Source organism: Limulus polyphemus, unplaced genomic scaffold, assembly GCF_000517525.1.
Source record: "Limulus polyphemus unplaced genomic scaffold, Limulus_polyphemus-2.1.2 Scaffold538, whole genome shotgun sequence".
Lineage (NCBI taxonomy): Eukaryota > Metazoa > Arthropoda > Merostomata > Xiphosura > Limulidae > Limulus > Limulus polyphemus.
This window is the reverse complement of record NW_013666148.1, coordinates 353,963-365,580: the sequence shown is the minus strand read 5'-3', so window position 1 is coordinate 365,580 and position 11,618 is coordinate 353,963. Positions and strand designations below refer to the sequence as shown.

The window sequence follows — 11,618 nt, the reverse complement described above, 5'->3', positions numbered from 1 at the left end:
TTTTTCTCCATCACGTACAGATTTTTCACCAAACAAGTTAACGCAATACGTAAAAGAAAGACCACAAGACGTAGTTTAAAACTATAAAAACGTAATTTCACACAAAAAATCAGGATGTATGAGGAGGGCACATTCGTTTGACATCAGTGTTCTTCCCTTTTCTTCAGTTTGTTTGTATTTTTATTAACAATCATAATAATAATAAAACATGTTCATTGTGATAAACGAAATAATAATTTGATCTAAGTAAGAGTTTTTTATTTCTTCCCGATTCGAAATCTGCGTAGCTGAATTATGGAAAATCCGTTATTAAAACTAAAACAAGGTTTATGAAGTTTAAATTCGCAGGCCTGTGTAATTATTAATTTATAAGCAAAAAAATTGTCTGCGCCAGTTTTAGATACGTAGCAAATATTAAAAGTAAAAACAAAATAATGTGACTAAACTAACTTACAACTAGCCTGATAAATTTTATCAAATAAAATTGAAAATTAAATGTATTTTAGTAACTTGTAGTAAATAAACTTTAATTGTTTGTTCGTAGTTAAGTTCTGTTCTTTCCCTACCACAACTATCGAAACCCAGTTTTTAGCGTTATAAGCCTAGAGACCTGCCGCTGAGCCACTGGGGTGTGAGAGCGGGACAAATGAACTTTAAACGAGCACGTACGATGCACGTAATGTACTACCAAACATACGTTACATATTTCACTGTGACACTTGTCAATTTGGAGGATGCCGGTTGTTGAAATTCTGAAAAATTGATTAGAATTTTTCTCGTCACCAGGACTCTAGAAAGAAGAACTACATCTACCGCATTTTTCATTGAATCACATAAATCTTTCTGATATATTCACATGAAGGCTAAAAAATAAAATAATGTAATTATGTGTTATATTACTACTGAAATAATTAAAGAGTTGGGAAAAAAATAACACAGCGTTTTAATAAATCGTGTTCTGTTTCATTTAGTTAATCATATTTTAGCCGTTTCTAACATATTGTGAACATTTTAACTACTTTAATATTATTAGCATATTGAATGCTTAAAAAGTGGAGTCAGTTTTTTAAGGTGCATTGTACAAAACAACATTAATCGAAATAGTTTAATTTGGTTGTTGTTAAGTGCATAGGCCTGACATGTTTTAATGGTTATGGTGTTCGATTCGCGATCTGCTGGTTGCGAGCTCGAAACTCTATCATCGTCAGCGTTATACTGCGATGGTCAATCCCACTATTCGTTGGTAAAAGAGTAGCCCAACAATTGGCGGTAGGTGGTGTTGACTAGCTGCCTTTCCTCTAGTCTATCACTGCTAAATTAGGAATGCTAGCGTAAATATAGCTCTCGTGTAGCTTTGCGCGAAATCCAAAAAAAACAACAACAAAAAACAAGCAATTGTCATGTACAAAGCCTCACAATGGACTATCAGTGCTCTGCCACCAACAGATATAGAAAACGGATTTTTAGCGTTGTAAGCTTGCAGGCTTACCGTTGAATCGTTGGGATTTGAAATAACTCTAAGAAGATAAATTTCGACGTAAATCAGGCATATGGTGATCAGATATATGATATGAAATGATAGTGATTCAGTCTATATAAAGTGATGTACACAATATTGTCACTTTGAAGATAAACAAAAAGTTTTAAGAATCACAAATTATTTATAAGACTTGAAAGAAGATATTTTGGATGTTTTATGTAGACAACTACAGTACGAATGGAGGCCGCCGATTAAAGCAGACTGTTGCAATTTGGCTAGAAATGTTTTAAAGTGTCGTTAGAAAATGTGAAACTTCTTCCAAACTAATAGTACAGTTGTACGGATGTCTGTACAAGCCTATTATCCACAACATAAACAGATGACTCATATCTGCCTATCCTGGCTTACTCCATCCTAATGTTACATATTCTGGAACATAATTATCTTGCAGTCGAAACTGGACGCTGTGTAAGTATATAAACGGTTAGAAAAGACTTCATAGGACTTACTTTTATACTAGATATATACTGAAATAAACTTTGTTCAAAACAAAACCCAGAACAGCAGTGGTTTTAATAACACACTCAGTGAACCAGTATAACATAGAGAATTATAAGGCATAACATTAAAAGTAAATACAGTTAACACAATATTCATGTATATTGACTACCTTGTTCAGAAACAGTAAGAAAATAAGATATTCAGTAATGTCCACACGTTTAGCTATGGTAGTCGAATTGAAGTTCATACTTCATGAGGCACTGAAAAACGAGTAAAGAATACCAACAGTTTAGAAAATATTTAATACAAAGACTGAAAGATATGAAAGCGGGTGAGTACTTAACATTCTTCAGGCAGATTAAAAGCTGGGCAAGATATTTATATGAAAATAGTCGACAGATAGGGTTATAGGTAGGTTTTTTCCTCTTTTCTAAAATGTGCATTAATGACCACTTTCAAGTTTTTAAAATAGTTTTCAAGGTCCGAGGAAATATGGAACAGGAACAACAGATGGAAACAAAGGTACTACGAGTTGAATGCCGAAGAACAATACTTTGTTTCCGTCTTATTCTCAGGCCTTATGTTCAAGCGAACTAAATTGAAATTTCTTTAATTTTATCTGTAAAATCATACGCGATGAACGATTAAGCTAGATAGATGTATGGACGCACTCTAAATAAAATCTTAAAGTAAATAAAGAACCATAAACATGGGTAAACATAGATCTACCATTTGTCCTTTGATAATGGGTAATTGTAGTAAAGGTATTTCAGTATGAACACACGAAAACTTGTAGCAGCGGTTTAATGGTTAAAACAAGAGTGACGTTTATGCTAGTATTAGAGACCGTATGTTTGTTCAAAGACTTTCAATATTTAGAAGAGTTGTTCTCGTAAACGAAAGAGTATGACTTAACTACGAAGTTATGTTTTTGTTTGACGGCTCCCGTGAATGTATGGTTTGATAACTTGATTGCTTGTAGCAATAGAAACGTGTGAAGCGTAAGACCTCTGTTCAATAACGTAGATTGTATTTCCTTTTTATAGTTGTCATCCCTTAAACGTTCAGTTAAAATAATGCGTCACAATTCTGAATATTAAGACGGGAATAAAGTGTCATTTTTTTTCAACCGAAAGGCATGTATATACAAAAATGTTTCAGAAACAGTGTATATTAGTTAATATTATTGATAATTCTTATCTTAGTACATACTATTATTACCTTTCAATATTCTTAGTACTAGTATAAACGCCACCCTACGGGCTGCTATTTATGCTAGTAATTACTAATCATAATATTCATACTTAATTCTAAAAAAAACGTATTTTTTTCTGGGAAGTACTTCACAGGAAAAATGTTCAGATTGTGCTCTTTGTATGTTCAATGTACAGAGCTCAAATTTTGTTATAAATTTTACTGATATAAACTGTAATGTTCTTATATATATATATATATATATTAAAAAGTGATATCCTTTATTTAAAAAAGAATAGTTTTTTTAGTACTACGTTTAAAAATTACATCATTAAAGATATAATCAAATTCTCACGTACAGTCCTGGTGAAAGTCGTGTTTTTATTATGATAAGAGTATTTTATTTAAAATTGTGTTATATTATGAAGAAACGGTTGGTGCATATACCATAGTTATTTTTGAAATTGACTTAACCTTGAATACCCAAAATGTGAATTTTTTATGGATTTTTGTTTGTGATGCCAATCGATGGATGGCGCAGACGTTTTGGTTATATACATAGATACATACACACTACGTCCATTTTAGTAAGATATTTCAAACATTTACGTTTCAGTGTTAACATAAAAGTTTCATTCCTCTTTAAAAAAAGCATGAACCAGTTTTCTGATTAATAACAAAAGAACAAAATAGCTGTCACGTGACAGATCGTTAGAAGGAAATATACGTAAACGCCCACACAAAAAACACGACGCTGAAATATGGCAGACATGATCGATAAGGATATCCAGTGGAACTATGCCCCATTTCGTGTTGGCTTTTCTGGATGTACTTTTCCACTTGTTTTTCCAGAATCTTTAGTGGACCCTGGTTTTTTAGGATGACTTCGTGAAACTCTTTGATATCAAAGTTCTTTCCTGAAAAAGAAAAAAAAACGTTTGTGTATTTAGTTAAGTGATAAGATGAATTATAAAATAATATTTTTACTTTCTAAACTTTCTGGAATTTTAGAAACTTCAGGGTATTAAATGTAACTAAAAGAATTAATTTCTTTCAAATATATTTTAGATATTATTAATATACATAACTTTTACATTATTATGATTTTCAAAGTTGGTATTTAAAACGTTAACAGCTATTGGAAATGACTAACTTATTAAAGATAAACAGACCTGTAAAAAAGTCTATTCCATAAGGAACGATATGAGTAGCATAAAAGAAATGAGAATTTTTATTCCTTGCACTATACCAAAATTTCCTTTAAAAGCTTGTCCATCTTGTAGTATTACCTGATCATTATGATCAGTCCAGACAGCCCCATTTCATGAGACTGAGTTGAGGAAGACAGTCTTCGAAACCTTACAATACCAAGTTTCGAAACCGTTCGGCCGTTTTCTAACTTCTCTAAACCCCAACCAATTCTTTCTCCGATCTTCATAGGAGTTTCTTAGCCACCCGTCCATCAAATATTGAAGGTTATTACGGATGCATTTTTGGCCAGTCTCCAAGGGATTAAGAAATTATAGCACATATTCATTAGAGAATTATTGAAGGAAGCAGCCTCCTTTCTAAGTTCAAAGAATTTGGAAGCTGCAAGAACCATATGATTATGAACGTCATAATCCAAATTACAAAAAAACAGGTGCAAGCTTGGAGAAAAGGGGACCTTTTGGCGTGGTTTATAGGAAGATATATAAAAGTCAAGGCGATCAAAATAGAAAAAAAAAGCTTTGCAGGTGTAAGAGAGAACGAATAAAGTAATGTACTAAAAGAAAGAAATAATTCCTAGTTCCAAACCTATATTTTATTTATATACACATAAAGAGTAATTTGTTACATTTACTTTAGTATGAGCATGACCCCAATAAAATAGATGGGCATAAGAAGTGAAAGCGAAGTACAAGAATACCACGTCTACAACAAAGTCCTAACCTGTAACAATGTGGTATAGAAGCGGTTTACAATAAAGTTGTTTCAGAGGTGGGATTCATTAATTCCCACTTTGTTGTAGATCGCTCCATGACTTCACAAAACCAACAATATATTTTCATTCACTAGTCTTCACATTTGATAAGAAATTGTCAAAGAGATATGACAAAATACAACCACGTGCCACTAAAAACAGACTGGTATAGTATAGGAAAGAGTAATCCTGTTAATAAGAGAAAATAAACCAACGCTTAAAAATATTTTAACTCGGAAAAAAATTCACATCTTCGTATTTCAGCAAAAAGAAACATATTGAACTATAAAACAGAGATAAAAATTTAGTTAGTTTCCTACCAAGGTCCTTTTCTGCCTTTTTTCTCAGTTCTTTTATTTTCATTTCTCCTATCTTGTATGCACAAGCCTAAATTCAAGGATAAAAAATGAGATATTTTCAATACCAAAAAACTATTCATTAAAACGTTTAAATGAATTGAAAAGGACAAAAAACGTCATGAAACAGAGGACAGAATACGAGTTATTTCGAAACAAGAACTTTATTGATTTACAGAGTTTCAAAATTTAAAAATTTCGTTCATTTTCCTCGTTTCCTGATCTCAGAATAAGTCGAGATAAACGAGGTATAATGGCCTCTTTTTGAACATGTCTATTAATAAATGTGCCACAAAACATAAAATTCAAGCATTAACATATTTTAGCTCTTTTTAACTTGCTAATCTTGCAATATTTATCACAAATAAATAGATAACTAAATTATTAACACTGGTTAAGCATACCTGGCCAGGCCACGTGACGTAGCGATCAATTTCGTTCTCAATGTTTTGTCTAGTTGAAGCTGAGTTTTCTAACATATAATTAATGGCTTTATCCCGACTCCATCTGTAATTAAAACACAACTGATCATGTATTTTGATTGACGGATAATAATTCTGTTCAACAACTTAAGTAATCCACTAAAAATAAAGTTATAGTGCTTATTGTTTTCCATTTAAACATACAAAAATAATAATGTACTAATCATATTTATTTGTATTGAATACTCTCTGCAATAGACGTTTGTTATATATATATAAATTATCATTGTTGTTTATATGACAAGAATCATTCCAACAAAATGCAATGATGTCAATATTTAATAACTGAAATGATTTGTTGTTATTGTTTGTTGGATTTTGTGTAAAACTACTCGAGAGCTGCCTACGCTAACGATCCCTAATTTTAAAATTTTAGACTAGAGGGAAGAAAATTAGTCAACACCGCCAACCCGTGGGCTAATCGAATATTTGGATTTAACAATCTCTTATAATGTTTTCACGGCCCTAAAATGTGGAGCGAGATTTTTACCCTGCGTTTCTGCCGAGAAAACATTGATCTATGGTCCGGCGCACTAACCACTGGGTCTGAACTGAAGTGAGGTCTTCAATAGAATTAATTAGAAAATATTAAGTTTGTTTGTTTGTTTTGTAATTAAGCACAAAGCTACACAATGGACTATCTGTGCTCTGCCCACCACGTGTATCGAAACCGTTCTGGCGTTGTAAGTCCGCAGACATACCGCTGTGTCACTGGGGGGCAAAATATTAAGTACAAGTTGAGATGCATGTCCTTTGGCAGGTTACTGAACTTAAAAAAAATAGTGGTGGATGCTATGGAAAATAATACAAAAATCCAAAATCCACTTTCACAGAGTTATTTATAACATAACATATTATTACGGTATCCATTATTACCTTACCAAAAGTTTTGTTTAAGCCCTAAGAACTCAATATGTATGTAATTAAAACATGGTATACACTGCGCTATGATCAGGGTGACTTTGTAGGAAGAGATAGCGGCAAAAATAATGGCGATAGGGGTGCTTCCTGTTACCCGCTTTCAATACCCAGTTCTTAATGTTCTTCTACAGTGTTTCACTTGATTAAATAATTGACGGTCATTGGCGGCAGAAGTGTCTTACGGGCTGAAGTTGAAATGTCATAGGTCAAAGTAGGAAGTGGGAATAACTCAAGAAACGGCTCTTAATATCAGCCTTATGGTAGCTGTTGGAGTAGACATTTCAGCTGAGTTTATGTAGTATTGCAATATTGGCGGCCATGGTTTTTCATTGCATTCCTTCGTAGAGAGTGTTAGCGCACTCTCTGAATTATATAAGATGTTTGTGTGCCCTCCTCCCACACTTTTTGTATGTTGTGTCATAAAAAATTCAATAATTTTTTTATATTTGTTTTTGGTGTAAGGATGTGGCACAGATAGTAAATGAGAATTATATGTTGGTAATTCAAACATTTGGACACGTTTAATCGTATTTCAACAACTTATTTATACAACTTAAAAAATGAATCTGTTGTTCAATTAAATCGCAGAATATTCAGCTACAGAGGACATTATAGGTTATTGTTTTATTTATTTTTTATAGAAAGAAACTGTTCATATCAATGTTGCCCTCCAGTGGCTCAACGGGCTGAGGCGTTATAATACTAACAATAAAGTTTCGATACTCGCCGTGGGTTCAGCAAAGTGTGTAGTTTTGTGCTTAACAAGAACCAAACAAGCACATCAATGGTACAGAATAAATTAGAGGTCAATATTTGAATATGCTGTCTTTTGGAGTGTCTCTTTTAATTCCAGGAACAAGCTACTAATATTCTCTTTCAACATAAAGCCACATTGTTAAATATTTAAAATTAAAATGCAGAAAGTTATATTATTCGTAAATCTCTAGAATAAATACTTGCATACAAAAATGGGATGTGATTAAGAATTAAATTTTGAAATTTAAGTACGTCATCAGTTTGTAAAATGAACAAAAGAATATACATAGAATTAAGAATAAAACTAGAAAAACCAACAAAGATTTCCTTTTCTTCATAATTCTTTAAAATGTTCACTTAAAATAAAATAATTAATAACTAACCCTAAAGCATGGATTCCAGTGTCGACGACAAGTCTGCAAGCTCGGAATATTTCCTCTGAAAGATGTCCCAGTCTGTTGAGATGTAAGATAATACCAAAATATGATTCACTGGTATATTTTGGATTATTAACGTCACAAACACAATAATATTCCTGAAATGCGATCCTCATCATAAAATTTTTATTTGCATATTTTAGAACATAATATCAACACCTGCTTTAAAGCATAATCTTCTTACCGAAAATATGGATCTTCAAACAATCCAAGTTCGTTGCCCAAATGTTCACTGTATAAAGCCCAACCCTAAAATACAAATAATACATCACTGATACGAAAAAATTCTAAACTTTTCTTATATTTAGATAAAGTACGTTTGTCTTTTGTTTGACACAATAGGCTTTCCTTCCTTTAGAAGATAACATGAATGGGCTTTAGGTGTGGAACTAAACTTAGCAAAGATTATAAGTACTTCCTGAAAAAACTTCTTTGATATGACATAACTGACTATGAAAATGTTCTCAAACTGTACTAAAAATTCAGCAGTAATCTAATACTGTAAAATACAGTGTGTATCTGTCTGTCTGTCTCTCGGTCACGCAATGATGTCATAGCAACTTATTACATAATTTAAATAGTTTGGCTTCCTGTCAATTAGAAGTGAGTCGTCTACGATTGATCGAAAATTAAAGATATATTTGGACTAAAATGTACAAAAAAATTGCACCTTTTTCGCAATTTGAAAACGTATCTTTGTTAGATCGTCGAGTTACGCTAAAAAGGACGTAAAAATACTTTATTAGACATTTTATACAACATATTAAAAGCTAATCAAAGTTTTTAAAAAGGTCAAACGTTAGTTCGTACAATGATATTACAAGATTTTATTTTGATAGTATTAAGTGCGGTAAGGTTTAGCCCTAACTGAACTAAAGCAAAAAATTTACATAAGTTACAGTGTTCATTTATCTGTATATCGAATATAGGCCGTACTTAATAAAGGCTTAACTAATGTTAGGACTAAAACAAGTGGACTTATTTCAGTGTCTGCGAAAAGAATTATTTTGTATTACTCTAGAAATCCTGTATTTAAAGAAGTACTGTTGCAATAAAGATACTAATTTGGCCGCAAATGTTTTGCGGTCTTTGCTAGTTATTAATAATGTTTACGATGTTTAGTTATTTACGGGGGAAAATTATCTATATATTTTTTCATGATGCGTCAAATACAAAGGAAGTGTACAAATTTTATTAAACTTTCCAATACAAATGTATGAGAAATATAAATATATAATATTAAGTTCTTGGACAAAACACTCGCTTTGAGAAATGTCATTTATAATCAATTAATCTCACTGAAAACAAAGGTAATATATCAAATAGACACATTAAGTAAGCATAACTCTATCAGCACTGGGTACAAGATTTTAGCTGTAACACACCATTAATGCTGATCCTTTTTTTTATTCCAGGGTTTAGGAACCTTTTTGTACTCATCAAAAGTTTATGGTTTCTACTGCCAGGCATGCTGTAACTGTCAAATTATACTCACCAAAACTTCCGTGGTGTTTATGAGTGCCAGGCCTGCTACAAAGTGTCAGAACTGTAGCCACCAAGAGTTTTGTGGTGTCTATAAGTGCCAGTCATGTTACAAGCTGTCAAACAATACTCGCCGAGAGTTTTGTGGTGTCTTGAGAGCCAGATAACACTAGGATTTTTAGTATGACTTCTGGTGCTGCTTTGATGAGGAAAGCATTTTTATGTTTGGGTTGTAACTTGTTACTTGGAGGTGAATGCAGATTTTCTTATTCTGTTTGCATGTTGGGAGGTCAAAAGTTTTCGGGTTTTTTTTCCTCAAAAAGACATGACATACCACTAATGTGTACCAGAGAAAATAGCTTTGCATTCTTATATATACAATCACGTTCAGTAATTTATATATCAAACTAACATGAGTTGTTTGTGATATATGTTTATGATAGAGCAAGTTATCTTTCACATGAAATATTTGTTCCTCATTGGTCTCATTAAGATCTTATAATAATTTTAATGTATGACAACGTCACACACACCTACAGTGTGTTCCAATATACTTGATATATTCGACATCTTTAAATTTGAATGTTCTTTCACTTGTGGGAACAACTTTGTTGTAGTAGAAGTTATTTAATTTTGCTTATTTGAATTAAATGCAAAACTCATTAATTAAATTTAAACAAGAATTATCACTTAATCAAATTTATATACTTAGCCCCAGAAAACTATTAAATGGCAGGTTAAGTAACCTATATATTTCCTATCAAAACCTTGTAGTAAAAGAAAAATATTAAGATTGGTTTGTTAGTTGTTGTAAACTGCGAAGCTACATGATGAGCTATCTGTACTCTGCTCACCACGGGTATCGTAACTCGATTTTTGGCGTCGCAAGCCTGTAAACTTACCGCCGAGCCACTAGGGGTGGTAGATGCCATAACTACGCTTAACCTTGTAATATGTGATTAATATCGGTTTTTTAGTGTATTTTAAGTTCTAAAGAATGAGTTTGTTGCTATCATTATTTTAAAACGTTTCGGTAATTCTACCTTACTTCAATTTAGAAGTGCAGAATATTATATCTTAAAGGCTCCAAAAATAGGTTGCATTTATTCTAATCAAACAGAGAAAATTTGTTAACTCAGACCTAATATTTAGAAATTATATCACCAGAAAGTCACTCAGAAAGTCACTTTTTAATGGTCTTCCCAAAATATATATTAAGATAATATTCACTAATACCTATAGTTTCGAAATTGGAATTTATAATCCTCCAGTGGAAGTGTATTTCATTAGTTTGTAAGGAATTATATAAAATCCACATTTTTGAAGTGAATTAATTTTGCAGCTAAGGAATCGAATTCTTTGTTTAATAGTAATCTTCATGATTAGATTAATGGCATAACATTTAGCTCCTTCTCTCATGTAATTAACCTTTTTGATTCCTTTATTATTGGAGGACTGTCCACATTAAAATCATCATATTATTGGATCTATGTACTACTATCGTTGGAAAATCACCTGAATTACCAGTGAAACTTATCATTGTCTATTTCTATCCCGTATTGCAGTCTTTCCTATCAGAAAGTGCACGTGACACCCAAGTTGAATGACCTAGTTCCGTGAGTAACTAAAAGAAGAGGTACTAAGTGACTCCTTTGAACGATATTTCATATCAATATCATATAAACAATTCATGAAGAAATTTTGAAGTGTTTTTATATTACACTTTTTTTATATTATACGTATATAAGTGGGACAGGGTGGCTGAATGACTTAGCACTTTGGGCTCATAACTGGATAGTTGTGAATTCGAGGCTGGCCGGTGTCTTGCTGTTGTGTACTTGAGCGAGACACTTTACCCCACTTGTTCCAGTTTACCCAGCTGTATGTTCGGTACCTAGCTGTTAGTTGGGGGATAACATGCAATGGGCTGGCATCCCGTACAAAAGGAAATGAATCACTATTCTCATCTGCTTGTGCCATTGTCTGTTTTTAAATTTTGCGCAAAGCTACACGAGGGCTATCTGCACTAGCCATCCCTAATTTAGC

General features: G+C 32.4%; 1 protein-coding gene across 1 annotated transcript in view; it reads right to left on the bottom strand.

Annotated features, from left to right (window-relative positions):
* Nucleotides 1-3,479: 3,479 nt before the first annotated feature.
* LOC106458962 overlaps nt 3,480-11,618 on the bottom strand; it is a 16,651-nt gene continuing 8,512 nt past the window's right edge. The window contains exons 6-10 of the mRNA XM_013918530.2: nt 8,275-8,339; nt 8,037-8,108; nt 5,899-6,001; nt 5,459-5,525; nt 3,480-4,092 (exon numbers count right to left, since the gene is read on the bottom strand). Coding sequence (XP_013773984.1) covers nt 3,887-4,092; nt 5,459-5,525; nt 5,899-6,001; nt 8,037-8,108; nt 8,275-8,339 — 513 coding nt within the window. The 3' untranslated portion in view covers nt 3,480-3,886. The remainder of the gene's footprint in view (nt 4,093-5,458; nt 5,526-5,898; nt 6,002-8,036; nt 8,109-8,274; nt 8,340-11,618) is intronic.